General features: G+C 38.5%; 1 protein-coding gene and 1 long non-coding RNA gene across 7 annotated transcripts in view; one reads left to right on the top strand and one right to left on the bottom strand.

Moving 5' to 3' along the window:
• The window catches only part of LOC119494005 (transcription factor COE3-like), a 183236-nt gene extending 156322 nt beyond the window's left edge, over positions 1-26914 (bottom strand). For 3 of the 6 annotated variants that reach the window (XM_037779593.1, XM_037779596.1, XM_037779598.1), the window contains exon 1: positions 15460-16484. In XM_037779593.1, coding sequence (XP_037635521.1) covers positions 15460-15593 — 134 coding nt within the window. In that variant the 5' untranslated portion in view covers positions 15594-16484. Of the gene's footprint in view, positions 1-15459; positions 16486-26893 lie in introns of those variants that run through there. The other 3 variants (XM_037779594.1, XM_037779595.1, XM_037779597.1) reach the window with 3 other exon arrangements.
• On the top strand, positions 16529-20859 carry LOC119494075. The gene is made up of 3 exons (XR_005208104.1): positions 16529-16836; positions 20037-20162; positions 20612-20859. It is a non-coding gene; the product is annotated as an uncharacterized LOC119494075 (long non-coding RNA).
• Positions 26915-27658: the final 744 nt, after the last annotated feature.

The raw sequence follows: 27658 nt of genomic DNA, 5'->3' as shown, positions 1-27658 counted from the left end.
CTTAACCACGTGAAAAAACGCCCCCGGTGTGTAACAGCCTAACAGATGCTAACTGAAACTGAACTACGTCTTTTGAAAACTCCATCGTGAACCTGTGACATCGTGGACGTCCCCGAGGACGTTTTTTAGTCCTTCCACATCTTTTAACGGAGCGCTACCAACGAGTCAACGTTGGTTTCTTTTAACCGTGACCTCCGTCTTTCTTTAACCTGGACCCGGAGGTGGCGCCCTGAAGCCTGCAGCAGCAAAACAAGCTGATTGTTTTAACTTGTTTTTATGTTTCTAACATTGTCATGTTTGTATTTTTTATGTATGTTAAAGAATCATCTATATGTAGTTTCTGTTTGTCCTGAATCGCCCCGCTGACTGATGAATAAAGTATTCTGAACTGAATTTATTTAAAGTCTAATTTAAAGGTCCCATATTATAAAAAAGTGAGATTTTCATGTTTTGTTTTTAATTATAAAGCAGGCTTAAGTCCTATATAAATACTGTGAAAGTATCGAAACACTCAATCCACAGGGAAATACACACAGCCCGTATTCAGAAACTCTGCATTTCAAACAAGCTGTCAGGATTTCTGCCCATTTGTGATGTCACAAATATACAATATTTAGCCCCTTGACACAGATTTAAACGTAAACATTCTAAATATCTCCCAGTTTATTTCCTGTTTCAGTGTATGTGAATGTCATCAGCTGACAGGAAGTACACATGGACCCAAGCTGTTGCCTAGCAACGCAGTTCCGTTGCAATTCCGTTGCAATTCCGTCAAAATGCGCTAAAACGGAGCGTTTCGGACAGAGAGGGTGAATACAGGTATATTTAGGCAAACAGTATGAGAAAAATAAAGATTTTTTTGAACATTACAGCATGTAAACATGTTCTAGTAGAAACACTAAATACAAGTATGAACCTGAAAATGAGCTGATATGGGACCTTTAAAATAACTTTTTACTAAGAAATCAAAATCAGCACATATATCCATAGAATATTAATATGGCGTGTTATTCCTGTTAACATTACAGTTAAATCACTTTGAAATGACTGTGCACCTGTCTACCACAACTATATATTATTTTATATAGCCTATGTTATATAATTTAACACTATTTTATATCTTAGGTTCTATTATTTTCACACATATTTAATGAGCGTTGTTGGAGAGAGACTGACTGCTTCTCTGTGAGTATCTCTGTGAGCGTCTCTGTGAGCGTCTCTGTGAGCGTCTCTGTGAGCGTCTCTGTTGTGCAGATGACAATAAAGAAATAAATAACTTGTGTGTTTGTTGAAAAAAGTGGAGAAAGAGGTTTAAAGCTCGGCTGCTGTTTACACTAATACGTCCCGTCTCTGTTCCAAATCTGTATTTCAAAAAGTCAAGTTTTACATATACAGCCCAATATCACAGGTCACAAACTACAATCTGATCAGCGTCCTCCGTCCTCAGAACCTCGACTCAGATAATAAAATGATAACTGGAACGACAGAATTATAATAATAATAATAAGAATAACTTGGATTATAATGTATTATAAACATATAATGAAGAATATGGATAAACTTTAACTACGGAGGTGAAGAGGAGCCGACACATGACCCACTTTTCTGACTTTTTGACATCACGTGACTCTTTTTGTTTTTGAGCGTTGGATGTTAATGTGTCCTGATGATCGTCCAGTATGTAATTAGTACTGAACACACACACACACACACTCACTCACTCACACACACACACACACACACACACACACACACACACACACACACACACACACACACACACACACACACACACACACACACACACACACACACACACACACACACACACACACAAACACACACACACACACACACACACACACTCTTCTCTAATTGCTATGGAAGTCGAGTTTGGACGGTTAAAATATGCACATATTGTTCATGTACTGTGTGTGTGTGTGTTGATTTATGCAGGACTGCACAATTACCCACGAATACATTTAGCCAATCAGGCTACACACACACACACACACACACACACACAAACACACACACACACACACACACACACACACACACACACCTGTTTGGTTAGCTCTTATTAGCCGTGTAATATGAACTAATGAGTTGAGGCTGAAGCAGCAGGCCCAGCGTGTGTGTGTGTGTGTGTGTGTGTGTGTGTGTGTGTGTGTGTGTGTGTGTGTGTGTGTTGTTATGTCATCGGATGAAACCGTCCACCACCATATATACCCACCCAAATATAAATAATGATAAATCAAAAATATTGATCAAGTTCATCAATAAATCTAAATCTAAGTTCAAATCTCTTTCCTTCATTAAACGACCGACGACAGAATAAACTCACCGATCAATAATTAAACGCTGATCTATCAATACCAGGAAATACACAACTGAGTTAATCAATAATAGTCTCCGTGTGATCAGTTACCCGACGAACAAACGACCGGAACATTCTGCATTAGACTGAATTCATCAGACTCGTTAGAACCACCAAACTCCATCAGAAAAATCACTATTTAACATTTTGTGTTGTTATATAATTATATACATATTACTCTTATCTTCTTTTCAAGGTTTAACTTACTTAGACTCGTTAAAAAACATAAAATTCCATTGGAAAAATCACCTATTTAACATTTTGTGTTATGTATGTATTATTCCTGTCTTCTTTTCCAGGTTTAACTCAATAAGACTCGTTAAAACCACCAAACTCCATTGGAAAAATCCCCATTTCATCATTTTGAGTTTATGTATATATCATTCTTGTCTTCTTTTCCAAGTTTAACTTAAGTAAACTCTTAGAACAACCAAATTCCATTGGAAAAATCACCTATTTAACATTTTGTGTTTATGTATATATTACTCTTATCTTCTTTTCAAGGTTTAACTTAGACTCTTAGAACCACCAAAATGTGTATTGGAAAAATCACCAATTCATCATTTTGAGTTTATGTATATATCATTCTTGTCTTCTTTTCCAAGTTTAACTTAAGTAAACTCTTAGAACAACCAAATTCCATTGGAAAAATCACCTATTTAACATTTTGTGTTTATGTATATATTACTCTTATCTTCTTTTCAAGGTTTAACTTAGACTCTTAGAACCACCAAAATGTGTATTGGAAAAATCACCAATTCATCATTTTGTGTTTATGTATATCATTCTTGTCTTCTTTTCCCAAGTTTAACTTAAGTAGACTCTTAGAACCAAACTCCATTGGAAAAATCACCAATTTAACATTTTGTGTTGTTATATAATTATATATATATTATTCATATCTTCTTTTCAGGTTTAACGTAATAAAACTCGTTAGAACCAAACTCCATTGGAAAAATCACCAATTTAACTTTCTGTGTTTTCTTTGTGTTTGTTATTCTTGTCTTCCTTTTTGTTTGACTTCATCAAATAGAGCAAAAGGTATCTGAGAGTAACTAAAAGTAATCAGATTACATGACTAAATCTGATTTGTGTATTACTTTATTGATGTTTGTTTTTTTGCTGCAGGAACAAACCGCCGCTTGTTTTCTTACTTTGACTCCATCGCAAGTGCATTGTGGGAGGTTTTTGGTGTGTCGGTGGCCCGCTGTGAGTTCGATGGCGGCGGCGGCGGTGCCGTCGGGGAGGAAACGCCCGCTGACTGATTTCCATTTGTGCACCTTAATAGCGTGTGTCATTCCTAATTAGGGCGACTGGCTCGGGGAAACGGTGGCTCGATGCTGAAATGGCTGCTCCTGTCATGCTGCAATTACCAACAAATTAGTCTTTAGACTGAGGGGCTTCTGCACACACACACACACACACACACACACACACACACTCCTGACCGAGTGTGTGTGTGTGTGTGTGTGTGTGTGTGTGTGTGTGTGTGTGTGTGTGTGTGTGTGTGTGTGCGTGTGCGTGTGTGTGCGCTAATTAGTACGTTCTGTGAGGTGTTCAATGTGTGAAAATTCATTGTAAAAGCAGGTTTCACGGACGTCAAACTCCGACCTGCAGCTGTTTGTTCTGCAGCTTCACCTTCTATTTGAACAATAACGTCACTAAAACACACGTTAATACCGATAATACTAAAAATCAAACAATCCCATCGTTAACATTTACGTTCCAGTAACACGTTGTAACATTAAACTCACACAGCGACTCATCTGAAGGAGTAAAACTGAGCATCTGTTCCACTGAAATCATCAAACTCTGGTCCGCGTGGTGCGTTCAGGCGTCAGTAAATATGAGGGGGTTTCTTTGGTCAAGTAGTGTAATCTGATTACTTTCAGTTCATCTGATTATTTTGCTATGTTTGACGTATCAGGACGATTGAGAAAAGAAGAAAGAAGAGAAGGAATAGATGATTCTTCCAATGGAATTTGGTGGATTTATTTATTCCTCAAACTCTGGTTGGCGTGGTGCATTCAGGGTTCAGATTATCTGGGTTTTTTCAGTCGAGTAATGTAATCTGATTACTCTGATTATTTTTGCTCTATCGGCGCATTAAAACAACTGACAAAAGATGAAAAGTGAATGTATGTGTGAACACAAAATGTAAAAAAGGTGATTTTTCAAATGGAGTTTGGTGGATAAAACGTGTTTGTCATCGGATTCCTTTCAATTCATTCATTCATAAAACTCTGGTCACTGTGGTGCATTCAGGGTTCAGTAAATCTGAGTTTTTCTTGTCAAGTAACCTGCTTCCACTTATTCTCTGATCATTTTGCTCTTCGATATTTTAAGGCCAAGAAAAGAAGAAACGTAAACTGTTAAAATGCTAAAATATAAAATATGATAAATATGTGCAAGTAAGTGGCGGTGCATTCAGGGTTCAAGTAAATCTGAGTTTTTCTCGTCATGTAATGTAAACTGCTTCCAGGTACACTCTGATCATTTGTGTAAAACTGAGAAAAGAAGAAACGTAAACTGTTAAAACGTTGATTTTATCAAATGGAATTTGGTGGATAAATCTGTCCTAAAGTACTGGTGCATTCAGGGTTCAGTAAATCTGAGCTTTCCTGTTCAAGGAAATGTTTTTTTGGCGGGAAATTATGTTCAGTCTTTTTGGCGCCGAACTCTCGTCACATTTATTTGGATGTAAAGACGATTTATTTTTTACATCTTTGAGTTTTTTTTGTGATATTTTTCCTCTCCGGACGGAGAGTCTGAAGCAGCTGCATGTTTTCTCTACTCAGCTGTTTCCTCCCAAACATCCTTTACCCGCACGCCGCCTGTCACACACACACACACACACACACACACACATGGCCGAGCCCATTAGCCTGGTCACCTGCTCCTCTCAGACGCAGCTCGAGGTTAATTGTTTGCAGCTTTTTCTCTTTTTTTTGTGTGTGTGGCTGCTTCTGATTAGCCGAGCGGCGGCGGCGTGCGGCGGCTGACACTCTGCAGAGGCCACGAGGAGACAAAAGAGCCGCGCTCGAGTGTCGACGGTTTATTTACACGAGTCAACTTCACTTCCACGGCGCCCGCGACGAGGACGAGGAGGACGTGTCGGAGAGGATTTACAGTAACGAGGCTGACGTGGCATCTGCTGGCTGTTTAATTATCCAACACGTTCTTACGGCGGCGTTCAGGAGAGTTTAATTGTGTGTACGTGAAGAAGAAGAAGAGGAGGAGGAGGACGGGGGGGTGTTGACAAATGCAAATTTAGGAGGAAGTGCGTTTGTTCTCACCTGGTGGGAGAATAAAGATGTCTAAAAGGAGGAGAATAAAACAGGTAGTGAGCGGTGGCGGCTTCAGCTGACCTCCTCCATCATTCTTCGCCGCCGCCATCATGAGTTACGGCTCTCTGATAAAAAGTCTCTCAGCGCTCAGATCCATCACTGTCAGACTCTACAGATCCACGCACGAGTTCCCGATCCCCCGCCTACCCACCCGCCCCCAGGGAGCGCCGAGTGGAACGCCAAACGCCCCGATGATTGAGCCGATGACGAATGACGCCGCAGACGAAGTGGGGAATCCCCCCGTCGACGATTATTCACCTCATCCAAACACTACCTGAACCCCCTCCCACCGCTGAGCCTGGGAACCCCCCCCCCACCTACCTCCCCTTTAACCCCAGAGGACAAAGATAGGGCGTGGAGGGCAGGATCACTCACTCTGCTACCTTTTTTCTCTACACTCTTTTTCTCTCCTTCCTACAGCGGTGTCAGGGAGGGTCGAGGGAAATCTGCTCTCTGCAGGAGAAACCTCCATCTTAACACATCATCTCTGCCGGTTATTGAGTCAGAACAAGGCTATTTGTTTCCTGAAAACAAGTGCACAAATCTGCAAACTGTATGCTTCATTTCGGGGTCACGAGAGTGGACGTTACTAAAAGACAGAGTGAGGAATATAGATAATAAAGAAATAAATAAAAATAAAGAGCAAATACAAACTGTTCTCTAATCACAGCTACAATAATAACGAACAATCCTCATTTTGACCTGCAGGATTTAAAAACCTGCAACCGACTGTTTTATCATCACAACCAGTGTTCACTGAAGCTTCTTTAATGAGCTTCAGTGTCATTAAAGAAGATATAATAAGGTTTAAGATCTCTACACGAGCATCAAGAAAAGGACGTTTCATCCTAAACACGACTTGAAACAGGTCGCTTTATATTCCCGCTGTCTCCCAGCTTTTAGAATAATATAAAATAAAACATATCAATCTTTGTTACGGACGATAAAACTGTTGGACTTATTTTCATCGATGTTGAGTTTTCACAGTTCATCATTTCACAAATATTAAAGACTAAAAAAACAGAGAATTTAATCAGAAGAACAAACAATCAATATTATATTTTAGGAGGATAGAATCGGTTTTAAGACTCAAACACGAACGGACTGAAGTTTAAAGGCAGATTATTTAACTGATTTTAAGACTCGATAAGAAGTTTTGGTGCCGAGAACAAAACAAAAAGATGCTTTTTATAAGTATTAGTAAGTCAGAACGCTAACAGCTTCGTCTCAACACATCGTTTCTGACGGTTATTGAGTCCTAAATTGTCAATTCTTTCCTTAAAACAAGAGCAACAATCTGCAACGACAGTTAAAACCATTTCACCGTTAAAGAAGATATAATAAAGTTTAAGATGACGTTTCATCCTCAAAACTCCTCGAAACAAGTCGCTTTATAGTCTATCGTTCAGTTGACAATATTATAATATATTTATAAAATACATTACATCAAACTTGTTAATTGTTACGGACATGGCGATAAAGACTTGGACTTATTTTCAGCGATGTCACTTTTGTTTCCAACATTTATCAAGATGAAGACCAAATATATTTATTCATAAGAACAAATATTATGTGTTAGAAGGCAGAGAAGACGTTTTTAAGAAGTTGTTCAAGAAGCAAACCTGAACGGACTGAAGGTTAAAGGCCGATTATTTAACTGGTTTTAAGACAGTAAAAGTTTCAGGACTCCAGAAGAAAGAGTTTTGGTGCCGAGAACAAAACAAAAAGACGCTTTTTTTATAAGATCTGATGCTCACATGTGTCCGAACACTCACAGCTGTGCAACAACTCTATTTAAACTAAATAAAATAAAGATAATATGAAGACAATTATTATTTAAAATCAGACAAAGTAAAGCAGAGTTTAAGTTTGATTAGCAGATTGTGTGTTTTGCAACGTGATGGTTCAGGTTTGGGAGCCCAACGATGGATCTCACATTGAGATTCAACATTTCTTTTTAACACTTGAAATGATGAACGCAAGGTAGTACAAAATGTAAACCATACTTTCATTTGTACCTCTTTACTTAAGATTTCTTTTTACAAAATGAACCCAAACAGTGACAACGAGTAAGATCCTGGGGAGATAATAATAATGAGAATAAATATGAGACCAGCTTGTTTACATGATATTGAGTCAACGCTGATCTATAGAGGAAACCATGATGAGCATGTTTGGACGGATGGTTGGAAAACAACACTGATCTCAGACAGAACGATGTGAAACTCTGAATATAGAGAAACTCAAACAGCACCTGATGAAGGAGCGATGACGACGAACTAAAGTGCGACATGTTGGAGTTGTGTTTCATTTTAATGAATTTCAGCTGCACCAAAAATCATGTTGATTTTTCTCTCTAAGTTTCTGTGTGAAATACTGTTCAGTTAAGAATCAGCGAACGGCTCACAACTCATACGAAGACATGCGACCTGTGACGAGAGGTCAGCAGCTAACAGGCCGAGGTACGTCTGGCTTCTATTAGTGGTTTCGTGTATTTTCATACGTGCACTCGTTCACGGGGGGCGTGCGTCCTGGTGGATTTAAAGTGTCCCTGTTTCAGTCAGACCTCCAGGTTTTCTCTCTACTGTCTACTTCCTAGTAAAGACATGAAAAATATTTAAAAATAAAGCACCTTATTTGCAAGTTTGTGAACAGACACAAACTCACTGTATAAACTATATATAATCTGTGAAACACAACACCAGTCTGCATGCACCTGAGCAAAGCGCTGACCTCTGACCTCTGACCTCTAACACGTCTTTTACAAGAGCAACAAAAAGAGTCACAGGTGGATTTAAACAAACTGATTTTCAGGTTTGGTATGTGAGCGAGAAGGAAACCAGTCGACACTCTGCAGCTGAAATTAATCTCTCTCGTGAGAGAGAAGTGTTTTTTAAATCATCGTCAACGGTTCGAGTCCGACAGGGACGCTGACGTCCTTCTAATAAAGACAGAAAACTGACACTAAATGTAGGAATACTAGTTTGTTTTACCATCTCACCGTTAACCAGTTCACATTTCAAGTCTATTTCTTCCTTAAAACAAGTGAAGAAAGAGTTTTGGTGCCGAGAACAAAACAAAAAGACGCTTTTTATAAGATCTGACTTGTCAAATGTGTCCGAACGCTAACAGCTCCATCTTAACACATCATCTCTGACGGTTATTGAGTCCTAAAAGACAATTTTTTCCTTAAAACAGGTGAACAAATCTGCAACAGGCTGTTAAAATCATTACAAATACAAATCAACATGTTTCAGGGATTTTCCAGAAATGAGCTTCAGTGTCATTAAAGAAGATAAAATAAGGTTTAAGAAAAAGAAAATCTTATTCAGCTGTGCAACAGAGGTGACATGTAATCTTTGTGATTCTAGCTGAATAACGTCCTGATGAAGGTCTGCAGGGACTCAACATCTAACTGGATTCAACAAACATCTCGGATGTGACAGCGGGAACAAACTACAACACCAAAACTCACACAAGAGCACCGACATACACCACTGGAATCCTGAAACCGTTCTGCATGTACGACGACAGTAAACATCGATTCAACCACACCAGGATTCAAAACCAGCGTCTTCCTGCGACTCCCAGAAACAAAGAACAACAACTCAAACACTCGGTTATCTGAGAGGTTCATTATTCACGTCTACGGAGGAAAACGGATCACTCGTCTCTTCATCTCTGCACTCTGATCATAACCTCTTATTAGCCTCGTCTTCCCTTAAATAAACCTTAACTTCCTTCATGTTACATGTTTGAATCATTAAGATCACATCAGACTGACTGATCATCAGGCTTCATGTTTAACGTCCATCTAAAGGGCAGTTTCAGTGTGTTTAAATGTCTCTAAATGTACGTGAGACGCTGCTCTGACACTCTGACACACTTCCTCTAAAAACACCATCAACTTTAGGTTGAAACTTAAAGACATTTTGAGGATTTTTCTACACTAACATTGGATTTTTTTGTGTCTTTCTTCATGTTTTCATGTGAAATTCTTCCTGACGTGGTGTTTCAGTTAAAGCTGACGAGTCCAAAGAGAAATCGCTTGATTTTCTACTCGATCTAAAGCATCAATTGAAGGATTCAGACGCACCGTTTGGACAGATTTTAACAGCTTGTTTTGGAGCAGAAACTTCACATAAAAATACAACATAATATGAAGTCTATATTAAGGATGATTTGTGCTGGAGGAGCAGAACTACAGTGGGAACTTCAGACATGAGACTCTGGGTCCAGGCTCTGGTTCAGTGTTTCCTTTGTCTCCTGATTTCATGTTTATTAGATATCTCAGATATGAAATCCTGCAGGTTGTCAGTTATTATTATTGTAGGAACGATTAGAGACTAAAGCTCCAGGTTTTAAAGATTAGCTAAATGCAATGATTGCTCCTCTTTTCTCACACATTGCTCTTTACTTTTATTTATTTGTTTATTATCTATATTCCCAGTCTTTTAGTAACGTCCCTCTCGTGACCCAGAAACGAAGCAAAGACGTAACGTTTTTCCTTTAAAATCTAAAAGCGTAAATGCCATAAACATGTATGAATTTAAAATATAAGAAGGTCAGAAGTCTCTCTCTCCACCTGATCGTTGAGTTTAAGTTCTCACATTTTATTCAACTTGATCATTTAACAATCAATAACAGGAGATTATCTGATCGATTAAATAACAAACAGCTGCAGGTTTTATAGATTCTCAGAATAAAGAGACAAACTGTGGGACAGATGTCACAGTAAATCCATATACTGTCTGATTCTTACACTTTATAATGTGTAAATAATGTCATTTCCTTTCTTCTTATTGTAATTCACATCTGTATAGATGAATCCCTCCTCTGTTTCTACATTTTCCCGCCATTAAAAGGTTGTTCTTTCTGTAGTTTTCCCTTCAATCGAAGGACAGAGGGCGTCTAATGTTGAATAAATTGTGAATCCCTCGAAGGCAAATTTGCGGTATCTGATTTAGAGTTTGACACGTACGATTCAAACAGTGACTCTCAGCAGAAAGACAACACACACTCTCTCACTCAGTAATCTGAAACTTTCATTATTTATCTTTAAGAAAAAACACCACAAATCTGCAGCTGAAGAAACACAAAACGACACCAGCAGACAAAAACACTCCCTTCAAGATCTATTTAACGTTCTCTTATTTAAACACATTAACATCAGATCAGACTTCAACTGTTCAGGGTCAAAGTTACTGATTAATACGAGTTTCACCGTGTTTAAATGAGGGGATTTAAATGTTTATGGACGTACAGCAGAGAAACACCGACACACTTCTTCAATTAGACGTGAAATTAACCGACAAAAAGAGTCTCTTCGGGGACGCTTTTCAGCCTCTTTTCTACATTTATATCTGACATGCATGACTTGTTTTATATGTTTTATTGTTGACAACGTTCTCATCAGGGTTGATAACATGTCTGGTTAATCTTCTCTTTATTATAATAATAATATTACACTTTGAACGTCTCCACAGCAAAGTCAGTTTGTTCTACACATTGTAAAGTTTGTGCAGAAATACATTTTGTTTAACATGTAGGAGACAATTATACACATATTTATATTTGGTGTTACAGAAGTTGTAGTTTGTCCAACAGCTGTTGTATAGTTTACATCATGTAGGATTACATGATGTTTATCATTATCTTGTGATAGTGTTAGAATATAGGTTTTATTATTTACGACAGGATGTGGAGCCGTAAGGCAGTTTGTCAGTGTGCACGGTGAAACGGAGGCTTCTGGAGGAGGCTGTGACGTCTGCGTAGGTGTGGATCACAACAAGTTTTTGACCGTGTTATAGCGTATTGTAGCGTATTGTAGCGTACAGTGAAAGTGTGATAACGTTTAACGTATGGAACATAAAGTTGTAATTGCTTCTCAAATAAACCCTAGTTCAACTTTTCCTCAAAAGAAAAGGATTGAAATGAAGTGAAACAGGAGTCAGAGCTGAGATACATGCAGACTGAGTGACCTCTAGGAGCCTGGAGCACGGTGAAACAGCCACTACAATATGCATGTCACGTATATCAAGCAGGCTAAATCTACTCTACGTATAAATCTATTCATCTACAAACACATAATGCACCTCCACATACAGACTATATTAAACTCGACTTATTGGTGCTGCACATCAACCAACTGTTTTAATTGATTAGTTCATTGACTGAAAAATGAGCTGTATTAATAACTGATTAAGTTGTTTTAAAGACAAAAATATAAATATAAATCAATCTAAAATATAAACATCTGCAGCTTTATTTAGTCTTCTGACATATAAATTTATAAACTGAGTTTCTTTGACGTGTGGGTTTCCACTTGTGACTCCTGTAATGGTTGTGCGTGTACGATGACAGTAAACATCGATTCAACGCCGTCACAAACACATTTCATCACACGGTGGATTCAAACCAGCGTCTCTTCTCTTCTCTTTATAATAAATGTCACACTTTGAGTCTGTTAACGTTTCCACAGATTCATGTTCTCACTCTGAAGTCAGTTTGTTCTGTTCTTCATGTCACGTATATTAAAGTGTAACACAGACATGAATATACTGTAGATATAAATCTATTCACCATAATCCAACTCATTATATTCATTAAACTCTACTTATTGGTGCTGCACTTCAACCAACTGTTTCATCTATATTCACATTAATTGATTAGTTCATCAACAGAAAATTATGTTTTAATAACTGAATAATTGTTTTTAAAGACAAAAATTCTCTGGTTGCAGTTTCTAAAATATAAATATCTGCTGCTTTATTTAGTCTTCTGATATATAAACTGAGTATATTTCAGTTTTGGACAAAATAAAACATCTGAATGTCAACTTGGATGTTTTTTTACTATTTGCTGATTTTGACGAATAATCAATTAAATCAAGAATTTACTGTTTGTTCATTGAGGTGTTAAGTTACATTTCTCTGCTCAACTTGTCAGCTGTGTCTATATCTGGTATTCTGTGTGAACATATTTGAACAATAAAGTTGGTTCTGTTGGATTTTAATGACTTGTGATGTGAAACAGGTGTTTTTAAAATGTGTTTTTAATCAGAACCTGCAGGATGGAAAACAGACTCTGAATGATGCTTTTGTTAAAATAACATTTAAAACAAACTGCTATTTAAAATGCATCTACTTTAGTTTTATTTGCTGCAGATTTTTTTTTTTTTTTTGCATGAAACAAACCTGCAGAATTTTAAAAGCACGCAGCTGTGTTAAAGTTTGCAGTTTGCAGTGCGTGTTTGTGCAGGTTGATGGATGTGCTTCTGGTCGCTGCAGCTCTTCATGTTCAGCTGATTTAAACCCGAAGCTGCGCTGCAAATCCTGCATTGATTTATTTCAGGAAAGCGCTCAAATTTCACCTCAGATCACCTGCTGCTCCGAAACACACTCTGCAGACATTTACAGCTAAAACTCTCCTCATTAACGCACATTTAACTCTGCAGCTTCGACACGTTTTAAAACCTCTAAAAGAGATATTTTATATTTTGCACACATATGATGAGAAGCCTTTATTCTATGTAGCAATGCTAAAGGGACAACTTAGTTTGACCAACAGTGTAAAACCGAGAGATATTCAATTTACTATAATGAAACACAAGGAAAAGCTGCAAATTTGAGAAGCTGCAACATTCACATATTTGGCATTTTTGCTTGAAAAATTACTTTATTTAAATTAATCGATTAATGGTTTCAGCTCTGCTCTGTTTCCATTCACGTCCGCTCTATTGACACTTATATCTTATATCTTTAAACTGCACAAATATTTCACTTATAAAATTAGGGGATTTTGTTGTAATTAAGAAATTAATATGTATTCAATTATAAGAGCTTTAAATTAAAATAAACTTGAATGGATTAATTAGAGAGTGGAACTCGGTGTGTTTGCATCACGGAGGTCAAACTTATTTTATCCTGCATGTGTGAATCTGCAGAAGTCTTTAATTTAACCTCTTAAATTAGGATTTATTTCCTCCTCGATTCTCTTCATAAATAAAATATAAACGCTTAAATTCACTTTTTTTTTAACTGGCTTTAGAAATAAACGATGTTTGTGTGAAGCAGAATGCATTAAATAATAAAGTATTAATTCTTGTAATTATCTTGTAAATAAGCTTTAAAGGATCCCAGAGAGGAGAAGAGAGGAGCCTCGTGCAGCGGCTGCAGCTCCGCGAGGCTCTGCGCGTCTCTGCAGCTCTTTACGCGCGGAGCAAAACGCGGTGTGGAGGGATGGAAACGTTATCAAGTTGAGTTTTTAGTTCATAAAGATACGAGGTCTAATCTATTTCTTCTTTAAAACAAATGAACAAATCTGCAACGACTTGATAAGAAAGAGTTTTGGTGCCGAGAACAAAACAAAAAGACCCTTTTATAAGATCTGACTGCTCAAATGTGTCCGAACACGAACAGCTCCATCATTTCTTAACATTTCCTCTCTGACGGTTATTGAGTCCTAAAAGTCAATTTTGTTCCTTAAAACAGGAGAACAAATCTGCAATAGGCTGTTAAAATCATTCTGGATTTTCTAGAAATGAGCTTTAGTGTCATTACAGAAGATAAACTAAGGTTTATAGAAAATGACGTTTTATCCTCAAACATGTGGAGGAAATGTTTTTTCTTGGTGCTGTTACATACTGTAACAGTAACGGCACCGGGTCGAGAGAGAAAGTTAGAGAGTGATTGTGCTTCTGTCTGCAGCCGGTGAATGTGAACCTGAACCCGGCGGAGAGGAGAGGAGAGGAGGACGGGAAATGTGATGGAGCTGAAACCATCAACCATCTACTGAGGAAGAGGAGGACACACACTTTATGACTGACATGATTTCATGTTGTGGTTCTTGTTTGTTGTCCAAACACAATTTTTGTTTTACTTTTTCTGAATTATTAACAGAATCTGGTCACTTTTACATTTATTTTAAGAGTAAAATCCAAATCTGCAGCTCACAATAAGAGCATGCTCAGACTGGCATCTCTTCTGATCCCTTACATGTTTTAAATATATTATATAATATCAACTTCTGCATTTAACCTGCATGAGGCTAAAGAACAGGCTTTTATTCATCAGTCCATCTTGTTGCTAAATAATAAGAATAAATGTGTAAATCCAGAGGACAGATGGTAATGTTGTAATGGGTTATGTCTGAATTAATTGTGATGTGTTTGGTTTTTTTTGTCTGTCTGTCTATGGTTAACAGGATGTCTATTGGATGTGTACTTTCTCTCAAACTGAGCTGCTTCTGGATGCAAAATGAATTTCAGTGCAAACTGACAATAAAGTTGTATCGTATGGTAAACGAGGCGCACAGATTGATGTTTCACTGTTTTACTGTTGTACTCTGACAGTTTGCTAAACTAAAGGTTGTTCTCTATTTTAGTTATTTTATCATTTTTCCAGATAAACGCACAGTTCGTCCTCTCGGTTTGTGTTTTTTCTTAAATTACAAACTGAAGCTGTAACTTTCTCTGTTTTTAACTCTGCAGGAGCAGAAGGAGAAGAAGGAGAAGAAGAAGAAGAAGTGGATGAATTGGTTTGAACTTTCTGCAGACTGAACCTCCGTGCATGTCTCTTTCTAATCGGATCCTGCAGGATGAGAACATGACTTTCTCCTTCACGCTGGAGTTTCTCTAACAGTGGCATTAAATGCACCGCGGAGAGCAGAGACATGAGAAGTCGCCTGGTGGTTTTGGTGATGTTTTGGTGATGTTTTGGTGATGTGTTTTACCTCTGAGCCGCTGTGTTGGCGTCCAGGATCCCTGCGCCCTGCATCCAGGAGCGCACCGGGGTCATGCCGGTGGGGAGCGGCTCCTCCTTCATGGTCAGAGCCCCCCTGGGGAGGCTGTCCTGGATGGAGAACATCAAACTGTCCTTCTGGATCAAACTGTCCTTCTGGGAGGCTTTCTCTTCACCAGAAAACAAGAAAGGCAACAAGAATAATCCTCCCTGTACCCAGCCAGCCACTCAGAAAGCCAAAGGACCACCTGGATTAAGGTGGAGAAGAGAGGAGCGATGGATGGAGGAGGAGGAGGAGGAGGAGGAGGAGGAGGACAAAGTACCGGGTCCTGATCCAAAGAAGAGCCCGGATCCCTCTGGGTTTCTCTCGGGTTGTTGTTTTAGATCCCAGCCTCCTTTAAGGCTCGCTGCAGTCCGGGATCCTCTGTGAAGTTAAAAGAGGAAGAGGGCGGAGAGAGGAGCGAGGAGCCGGGAGAGCATCTCACAGGAGAGGAGAGAGAGGGATGGAGAGAGAGAGGAGAGGAGAGAGAGAGAGGGAGAGAGAGAGAGAGAGAGAGAGAGAGAGAGAGAGAGAGAGAGAGAGAGAGAGAGATGGAGAGACCAGAGAGAGAGAGAGAGAGAATCAGCCGGGATCCGGAGCCTGTCGCCGGGAGGACGCAGCGTGGAGAGCCGGAGATGGAGCGTGGAGAGCCGGGGATCAGAGAGGAGAGCAGCGGAGGATTGTGGACCAAATGAAAAGTGGGATAAAAAACAAGCCACCGCTTCAAAAAGGAGTAAAATGAAATGCTTATCCAACCAGAGGGAGGGCCGGCCCGGTGCAGGCTGCAGGTCCCGGGGGAACAGAGGGATTGGGTAGAAACATCTCATCCCTCCTCCTCCTCCTCTCCTCCTCCTCTCCTCCTCCTCTCCGGCTCTTTATGGCTCCATGTCCCGGAGGAGAGCTGCTTCTCCCGGGGTCCGGAGCTCCGCAGCATCCCGGGGGAGCAGCGTGGACCGGCAGGGGGCGGGGACAGCTCCATATAAGGACAGGATGGGGCGGGGACAGCTCCATATAAGGACTGCTCATCTGCATACTGGTCGCTCCTCTGGCCTCCCATTGGCTGAAGAGGCGCGTTACGTCATTGTTTTTTCAAACCTCACTCCAAATAAGGGTTTCCGCGTGTTAGACCGAGCGCACTGTAAGAAATGGAACTTTTAAGATAAAAACAACACTTAATGAGATGAACACGTGTGACTGCTGGAGGTGCAAACACGCTTTAAACATGTTAACAGTGGCTGCTGGTGTTCATGTTTCTTGGTTGAGTTGTGGTGCCACATCAAATCAATTTCATCAAACATCCTGGTGTGATTTGATGCAAAAAAAGTGAAGGTATCAAAAACACATTTCTACTTTGCAGTTAAATAATAAAACAATTATTTTGTTCCAACAGGAAGAGCAAATAATGCTTTGAAAAACACAACATACTCAGTGGTGGAATGTAACTAAGTACTTAAATACAATTTTGAGGTACTTCTACTTTACTTGAGTATTTCCATGTTCTGCTACTTTCTTGTTCTACTCCACTACATCTCAGAGGTAGATATTAGACTATTTACTCCACTACATTTATCTGACAACTTTTGTTACTTTACAGATTCAGATTATTAATACAAAATATGATCACATTACAATCAAATTACACATTTTACTGGGTGCATTCCATATTTAAAACAAACAAATATTGTCAATTTGTATAATTTGTATCATTATTATTATTATTATTGTTATTAGTAGTAATAGTAGTGGTAATGTTTTTTTGTGTGTGACTCAGGGACGGTTAATGAGATGAACACGTGTGACTGCTGGAGGTGCAAACACGCTTTAAACATGTTAATAAACATGAATGTCAGTCAGTCAGTCAGTCAGTCAGTCAGACAGACAGTCAGTCAGTCAGTCAGTCAGTCAGTCAGTCAGTCAGTCAGACAGTCAGTCAGACAGTCAGACAGTTAGTCAGACAGTCAGACAGTCAGTCAGTCAGTCAGTCAGACAGTCAGTCAGACAGTCAGACAGTCAGACAGTCAGTCAGTCAGACAGTCAGTCAGACAGTCAGACAGTCAGTCAGACAGTCAGACAGACAGTCAGTCAGTCAGACAGTCAGTCAGACAGTCAGTCAGACAGACAGTCAGACAGTCAGACAGTCAGTCAGTCAGACAGTCAGTCAGACAGTCAGACAGTCAGTCAGTCAGACAGTCAGTCAGACAGTCAGTCAGTCAGTCAGTCAGACAGTCAGACAGTCAGTCAGACAGTCAGACAGACAGTCAGTCAGTCAGACAGTCAGACAGTCAGTCAGTCAGTCAGTCAGTCAGACAGTCAGTCAGTCAGTCAGACAGACAGTCAGTCAGTCAGACAGTCAGTCAGTCAGTCAGTCAGTCAGTCAGTCAGTCAGTCAGTCAGTCAGTCAGACAGTCAGACAGTCAGACAGTCAGTCAGACAGTCAGTCAGACAGTCAGTCAGTCAGACAGTCAGTCAGACAGTCAGTCAGACAGTCAGTCAGTCAGACAGTCAGTCAGTCAGACAGTCAGTCAGTCAGTCAGACAGTCAGTCAGTCAGTCAGACAGTCAGACAGTCAGTCAGACAGTCAGTCAGACAGTCAGTCAGACAGTCAGACAGTCAGTCAGACAGTCAGTCAGTCAGACAGTCAGTCAGTCAGACAGTCAGTCAGTCAGACAGTCAGTCAGTCAGACAGTCATGTCTGCAGCGTGGTGATGTGGTGAGTTTTATTTATTATTATATTGTCCTTTATTTAACCAGGTTAGTCCCAGTGAGATCACACATCTCTTTTAAGATAAGATAAGATAAGATAAGATAAGATGAACCTTTATTAATCCCTGGATGGAAATTCAGGTGTCAAAGCAGCAACATCAGCAAACAGAGTGAAACACAGGAGAGGTAAAGGTATACAAACATTATAACGACAATAATAGAGATATAAAAGATACAGAGTGAATGGGTGAACATAGTGTATACAGTCCGTCAATAAATAAATGTAATATGTACATATGTGCAGTCTATAAAGTGGTATATAGGATGTATAGTGTAAAGTGCGTCAGTGGTTAGAGTCCAAGATGGTTGCAGATAGTGCATGTTTAAAGGCAGATAGTGCATGTTTAAAGGTAGATAGTGCATGTTTAAAGGTAGATAGTGCATGTTTAAAGGCAGATAGTGCATGTTTAAAGGGAGATAGTGCATGTTTAAAGGTAGATAGTGCATGTTTATAAGGGAGACCTGGCCAAGATAGCAGCAAAGACAGTTATAGTGAAAGTAACAGACAACACATCAATTAACAACATTAAAACTTGCTCATACAAAACACCTGACACACACAGACAGACAACCTGGACTGCAGAGATTTCACCAAAACTTATTCAGGGTACGTTTTGAAGTTGAAGATCAGATTGTACATTATTCACAGCAGTAGGTGCAAAAAACCTAAAAGCTTTCTTTCCCAATTCAGTTCGTACTTTGGGAACAACAAATTGCAAAATGTCCATAGAACGAAGATTATGACTTCCACTTTTCCTTTTTAAAAGAGAAGACAAGTAAGAAGGAACTAAACCCAGAATGCTTTTGTAGATAAACACACACCTATGACACATACGGATGACCAATTCACTTTAGAGTAGAGTACACAATGGTGAGTCAAAGAACGACAGGTGTAATGAATCTCAGTGATACACGCTATCCAGCATGAAGACAATGAGAAGAAGCATTCATATACAACATATCTTTCTGTTTCACACGAAAAGAAAAGCAAGACTTGTAATCTGTAATAATATCCTAATAAGAGCTTCAGCTTTTTTACAACATACTGAATGTGCTCCTTAAAAGACCCTCACATTTAAAACCATTCTGACCGATTTACGCATCACTCTGAACACATGAATCACTCTGAACACATGAATCACTCTGAACACATGACAGCACATGAGCAGGTTCCTCTCTGCTGTTGGATAAATGTGGGAGATTCCTGTCTTTAAAGGTCCCATATCAGCTCATTTTCAGGTTCATACTTGTATTTTGTGTTTCTACTTGAACATGTTTACATGCTTTAATGTTCAAAAAAAACTTTATTTTCCTCATACTTTCAGCCTGAATATACCTGTATTTACCCTCTGTCTGAAACGCTCCGTTTTAGCGCATTTTGACGGAATTGCAACAGAACTGCGTTGCTAGGCAACAGCTTGGGTCCATGTGTACTTCCTGTCAGCTGATGTCATTCACATACACTCCAACCAGGAAATAAACTGGGACACATTTGGAATGTTTACGTTTAAAATTGTGTCAATATTGTATATTTGTGACATCACAAATGGGCAGAAATCCTGACAGCTTGTTTCAAACGTAGTTTCTGAATACGGGCTGTGTGTATTTCTCTGAGTGTATTGATACTTTCACAGTATTTATATAGGACTTAAGCCTGCTTTATAATAAAAAAAAACATGAGAATCTCACTTTTTTATAATATGGGACCTTTAAATGAGTAGTTGAGGTTGACAGGTTGGGGTTGAATCTGCTGGTTCCTCTCTCAGGCCTGCGCACTGACTCCTCATCCATCTCAGTGGAGACGAGACTGTACTACTGAAGCTCGGATCTGTATTCACTTCCTCCAACCTCACAGACTTCCTTCAGATTTCGGAGGATTAACTGGTTTCATGGTGAATAATCTCCTCTGTCATCCAGCGTTCAGGCTGACTGACACGAGCGGCGCGCAAAGTTGGCACCAATTTGCGCTTTTTTTTTTACGCACGGACATATGGCACACACACACACGCGCACACACGCACACACACAGTGTTTTATTTCACACTTGTATAAATGTGATGGTATAATGTAGATGAAACAGAGGAAGGCCTCTGAGCACAGATCAATACCACCACTACTCATAATAATAATAATAATAATAACTATAATAATAATAATAATAATAATAATAATAATAATAATCAAAGTGTTTCTGCGCGTCTCTGATCATCCCTCTTGATGTTTTTGGGGGGTTTTGACATCTCCAGCAGTCATTTTTGTTCATTTTCGTGGCAGGAGCAGAATTCCTCTAATTAAGCAAAAACTCCAGAGCAGCTCTGATTAAATATTTATCCTCCTTTAGCCCGCTGCTTCTCTCCAGGGAACAAGAAACGTCTGGAAAGCCTGGAAACAGATCTCTGAGCGGGAGAGAAGAAGTCAATGAGACGCTAAGAACATGCTGGCGATGAAGAGGAGGATGAGGAAGAAGGAGAAGAAGAAGGAGAAGATGGTCCGGATTAGAAACCGGTCCGCTCCGGAACGAGAATTAATATTATAAATGTGATTTTAATTATTACTATAATAATAATGTGTCTTCAGTAATTATCCTTCTAATAAATACAGTTCATGAGATCAATAAAAAACTGCTGCTTCAAATAATTAAATGTCACAAATAGATTAAATTATAATTTACATTATAAATAATAATTTAACAACCTGACTGAGATGTTTGGATTTAATTCTCAAAATCTATTTAATTTAATTTGTTTTATTTTATTTAGGTGATCCTGATATTATTCCTGTTATTTTAGGTTTGAATTTAAACATAAACCGTGATCATGATGATTTTACAGAATCCCTTAAATCCTTCAGTGGAACAGGAACCTGAAATCTATTCAAGTGATCCTGGAAACCCCTTAAGAATCCCCTTAAGAACTCCTGAAACCAACTCAAGACCCTGTAATGAGATCTGCATCCTCTAGACCCCTTGAGTCCTCTAAGAACCCCTGAAACCTCTTCGGAGCAGCTTAAGTATTACCTAAAAACTCCCTTAAAACTCCTGGAAATCATCCTTGAAATCTCTTACGGACTCCAGGAGCTTCATTTAGACTAAAGAACCCTTAGCCTCAGAACTCCTTAACCGCTTTTAGATCACCTGGTTCCCCTTTAAATTACAGGAACCTCCCTTAGATACCCTGAAACCTGTACTGAACATCCTGAGGCACCGACACCGACCGGAAATCCTTTAAGAACTCCTGGAAGGTCATTTAAAGCCACTCCAGAACCCAGAGAGCTCCTTGAATCGCCTTAAATCTCCTCCAGATACACCTTAGATACAATAGAACCTTTACTGGAAGGAACCAGCTTCGAGACACCGTAACCCCCTCTGGAAATCCCTTAACAACTCCTACAAATTTCTCTAATGCCCGTGGATCCCACTCAAGAACCCAGACGCTTCAGAGAGCTCCTTAAACCTCCTGTGGAACCCTCTTAGAGCCTCCAACAGCTCTTCTAGATCCCCCAAAGCCCCTTAAAATGATAAGAATCTTAATTAAAACACCTTAAATCTCCTCCAGATACCCTGGAACCCCCTAAAAAAAACTAGAACCTTTACCGTCTCCAGGACACTGTAACCCCCTCCTAGAACCTAATGCGCGTGGAACCCGAGTTACGTCTCTGAGAGCTCGTTGGACCTCCTTTAGATCCCCTGACTCCTTGAATATTATCCCTTAGAACGTCCAGAACCTTCTCCAAAACACTAAAAACACCTAGAACATCCTCCAGGAACCCCTGGATCGGCCTCAAATACTCAAGAGGAACCCTCAGAACAACCTTGGATACCCTTAAACCCTCTTCAAATCATCCTGGAACCCTCTGGAGAATCCCACTCTAGAAACCACTGCCAGGCTTTACAGAACCACCGTAGAACCTTAAAGAACAATGTTGGTTTAAATGAGCTGAATTCATTTATAAAAACACACATTAATAAATACACAGAAATGTAAATCTCTTCTTTTAAAAGAGGGTCTGGTTCTCTAGTCGTAGCAGAACCTTTAACCCTCTGCTCTGTGGTTCTACAGAGAACCCTGAAGAACATGTGACAGGATTAGAGACATCTGATTGACCTGCTTTTTAAATCTGTTTTCTACTTTAACATAATGACTTTATTAATTGTGATAATAAACAGGAGAATCTGTTCTGAGTGAATCACAGATGGCACTTTGTTCTGTTCCACTGAAGCTGCAGTCTGCAGGCGAACGGCGCCACACGGTGGACGCAACCAGGTACTACACACCAGGTACAACTACCAGGTACTACACACATCAAATACAACAACCAGGTACTACACATATCAGGTACAACAACCAGGTACTACACATATCAGGTACAACAACCAGGTACTACACACATCAGGTACAACAACCAGGTACTACACACATCAAATACAACAACCAGGTACTACACACATCAAATACAACAACCAGGTACTACACACATCAGGTACAACAACCAGGTACTACACACCAGGTACAACTACCAGGTACTACACACATCAAATACAACAACCAGGTACTACACACATCAAATACAACAACCAGGTACTACACACATCAAATACAACAACCAGGTACTACACACATCAAATACAACAACCAGGTACTACACACATCAAATACAACAACCAGGTACTACACACATCAAATACAACAACCAGGTACTACACACATCAGGTACAACAACCAGGTACTACACACCAGGTACAACTACCAGGTACTACACACATGAAATACAACAACCAGGTACTACACACATGAAATACAACAACCAGGTACTACACACATCAAATACAACAACCAGGTACTACACACATCAACCAGGTACTACACACATCAACCAGGTACTACATGTCAGATACTCGTTTCTGTTTTAGATCTTTATAAGATGATAATAAACATATGAATGCAACTGATCTACAAATACAGATATTATATTTAATCTGGAAGGAAATTCATCATCAAACACAAATACTCTTCAAGACGGAGAAAGTGGAAGGAGGAAATAAAGAAAATATGTTTTAAAACATCTACACTTCAAATAGTTTCAGGTTCACGGTAGATTGTATTTGTCATTCTCCAAATACAGTTAAGAGAACAGAACTGTAAAGAAACGGGTAGAAAAGACAGTAAAATTAATACAGAATTAGAGTAACAGTAAAATGATTTATCTATATGTGATATTGAAGTGCAGTAGAGCTGCAACTGTTTATTTTCATTATTGATTAATAGATTAATCATTGAAAATATGTGAATTGCAGCGTCCCAGAGTTGAAGATGACATCTTCAAATGTTTTCTTTTGTCTCACCGACAAGATATTAATATTTACTGTGATAGAGGACAAAGAGAAGCAGTTAATCCAATAAATGTTCACCATGTTTTCACTAATTCTGATTGACAGATGACTGAAACAATTAATCGATTGTTAAAATAGCTGCAGATTATTTTTTCATTATTAAATGTAGTCATAAAAAATCATAAATTAAGTGAGAAAATGAACCGATGAGATGAGCTCTATCAACCAAAAATAATTATGTCAACTTCATACTTTCTCCTGAGCTTTCAGCCACATCTCATGGTCTTCCTCAGCCAATGGAGCTGGTTGAAGTAGAGACATTTATACTCTTCAAACCCCTGTTATCATGAACCATGACTGTGCTGTTTGCATAGAGGTGCAGGACGTATTATTATATTATTATATTATTATACAGTAAAACACGAGGCCACAGTGAGTAAAATGTGAACCTGCTCGGGGTTCAGAGGGTTAAATATAAATATCTGAAACTCCATTTAAATCAAACGGATGCTAAATTTGTAAAATTCAGCTTCTCAAAACCATCAAATCTGAAGATCCATCAGGAGACGAATCCTTCGACCGAGACGCAGAGAAGACAGAAAACTGAGTGTTTAAAGGAGGAAGTGAGAAGAGGAACGGAGGCTCGGTGGATCAGAGGATCCTGGAGCCTGCAGACCTCCTGCTGGGGGGGTCACGACCCCACTTTAACCATCTGAAGGGGCATTTAACCCCCGACACTCCTACACATCCTCCAACACCGTTAACAGCCTCCAGACACTCAACACTAAGCAGCCGCCGGAGTCCGTCTGTCCAAACACATCAGTCACACACACACCGAGTACAGAGTACTACTACTACTATTATATAGTCACTGTGCAATATCAGATTTCCACCTAGGCCATTGTGTTAATAGTCTGTTTATTGTCAATACTGTACATATTGTTCCTGTTTTTATATTCCTTCTATTTAAATTGTTCGTATTTTATATGTCTGTCTACTTTTGTTTTGCTTTTTTGCACCGTGTTGTATCTTGCTTTCTGTTTGATGCTTGTTTCTGCACTATATTTCCTTTGCTGCTGTACACTGCAAATGTCCCCACTGTGGGACTAATAAAGGAATATCTTATCTTATCTTATCTTACTACTGCAGCTGATTATTTCCATGAACAGAACTTTATTGTTTAGGCTGCACACGTTCTTTTGGTTAATATCATTTCCAGTATTAGCAGAGAGGAGTGGTTTCACTTTATTTACCTGTGTACCTGGACGGCAGGATTATAGACAAAAAGAGCGAGTTAGTCTCCGACATACGGCTGCACAATTAATCCAATATTAATCGCAAACACAGTTTTGGCTTCCCACAATTAAATGAACGTGATCGCCCGCAATATTTGACGTTTAAAATGCTCGTTCTGCTCGTAGAAAACTCTGCAATGTGTTTATGATTAAATTGAGAGCATAACATTGTTTATCTAGCCTTTTAATGTTGCTAAATGTTGCTCTCAAAGTGCACCAGATTGATGCGCTTAACTTTAAAATGTAGCTAACAAAAGGGGGTAGGGTGAATATTCCTGTATTTTGTCGTATTACAATGTCAGTTTTTTCCAACATTGTGTACTCCGACATTTTCTGTTGAATTATTCCAGTACAGTTATTGTTTGTGATTCTTCTCCTGTAATAGACATCATAACACACATCTGGACTAAGTATGGATTTATTTTACACGTCACACAGTAAAGAGCTGCTTTAGCCCCGGAGCGGCTTTATAATTGAAAGTAGTCACTATTAGGCTGTGGATAATTACTAGAGCTGGGACGATCCACCTATCTCCTGATTCCATACTATCACCATACTCGGTTGCTGATTCAATAAGTATTGTGATTTGTAAGTATTGCGATTCGATATTCTGATTTATTGTGATTGTTGTTAACTTTATTAACACTAGATCATGAAGGGAACAAGATGGATTATACACTTTAAGGGACTTTTATTTTGTAAAATCTCTAAATGAATCCAGTAAAATGTTTGATTTTCAGCATGTATGCAGTCAGAGATGTCCTGAAGTCAAATATATCAGTCATTGTCAGGAATTATTTATTACATTTTTTTCCCATAAATCAAAGAATAAAGACATTTCCCTGAAAGATTAGTGGGATTTTCTAATTAATTTATAAGGGACATGTAATGTTTTATACTTCTGGCGAATATAATGCAATAGATCTTATTTCCATTGATGTTTTCCAATATCAATATGTCATGATAGATATTTAAAATATATACAGAATCTCCTTTAAGATATGACATTACGCTCAGACAGACGGAGAGGTTTGACATTTCTAACTGAATCTGTTGAATTTAGACGAAAGAAGAAAACTGAGTTCACTGGATATCAAGTGATTTAAAGAAGGTAAAGAGCGCCATCTAGTGGAGGAAACGGATCATTACATTCCTGCTGTCATACTGACTTCATCCACAATATCATCTCTATTACTTCTGTAGGTAATTAAAAACAATCAGTGTCTATATTTGAGCTGCAATTAACAACTACATTATGTGTTTAATATGTTGTTGCAGTGCAGTAAAAGTATGTTTAGAAACAAAACCTCTATAACGGAAATCAGAGTTACATACCTGACAATTTAGGGAAACAACATTTAAACGCTAATGGACCAAACTAACAGAAAACATAACTGGACTGTTCAATGAATAAATAAACATTTTGGTGAGTTTCTTAAATACTCAGAAAACTGCACAGAGTTTGTTTGGTGACTGATCAAACATCTATAGGTGGATGATGTTCTGCTGAAGGAGTCTGATCAATACAGTTTTATCTTAATCTATTATATGTCATAATGTAATAGTTGATTATATTTTGTATTAATAATCTGAACAAAGAACCTAAACTTATGAAATGAATGTACCATTAGAGCAGTAAAAGGTAAACCTACATTAGTACCCTCTGATAGGTAGCTAGTATAAAGTACCAGGTAGTTCAGGGAAATACTTTACTTAAGTAAAGTACAACTGTGAGCCTCTAAACTGTACTTAGGTAGCTTAACAGTACTATTATGTACTTTCAACCACCGACACCAGATATACACACACACCTGGTCAATGTTAGCTGGTTAGCTGGTGGCTAATGCTATGCTAACGGTTAGCATAGTGAGCTAGTCCCTCAGTGTGTTTACAGAGTTCCCACTGTACTGTAGTATCTAATGTAATGTTTATAACCTTTAGCAACAGATAAATAAACCGTTTATCTGATATTAACTGTTGTAAATTACACATTTCTTACCGTGTTTATGGTTGCAGACATTAGAGCTCTGATGATCCAGGTTGTTGCCATGGAGACGGTTTGAACTAGTTGGTTAACTGAAGAAACTTTTTACTCTCATCTCATTGGCTAGTGACTGACCAATCAGGAGCGCCCTCTTCTTCCTTTTCTGCTCCTTCTTCTTCTTCTTCTGTGTTTTTACCTTTGATAAACAGTTTTTATTCCAGCCTGTTTACTACATTGATACATTGATAAAGTAAATTTACTCGAGTACTGTAAGTACAATTTTAAAGTATTTATACTTTACTTGAGTATTTCTGTTTCCTGCTACTTTATACTTATACTCCATTACATCTCAGAGGGAAATATTGTACTTTTTACTACATTATATTTAATTTAAAGCTTTAGTTACTTTGCAGATTTAGATTTTACATAAACACATACATTTACAATAATATCCGAAAAGATTATTAGTAAAATATGGAAAAAGAATTCTGGAAAATATCCGAAAACTATTAGTAAAATATGTGAAAGATTTAAATAAAAATATCGAGTATAAATCTGAAAAATAACTGAAAATTATTAGTAAAATATGTGGAATAAATACCCCAAAACATTTGAAAAATATCCGAAATATGTCCAAAAATTCTAAGCAAATTATGTGCAAAAAATTGTAAAACAAATATCTGAAAAATCTCTTCAAATTATTAATGTAATATGTGAAAAACATTGTGAAAATTATCCAAAAACTATGTGAAAAATGTCAAAAAAATATTAGTAAGATAA

The sequence above is a fragment of the Sebastes umbrosus genome, chromosome 9, assembly GCF_015220745.1.
Source record: "Sebastes umbrosus isolate fSebUmb1 chromosome 9, fSebUmb1.pri, whole genome shotgun sequence".
Lineage (NCBI taxonomy): Eukaryota > Metazoa > Chordata > Actinopteri > Perciformes > Sebastidae > Sebastes > Sebastes umbrosus.
Note: the sequence above shows the minus strand (reverse complement) of the source record. Positions and strands in the feature narration are given on the sequence as shown.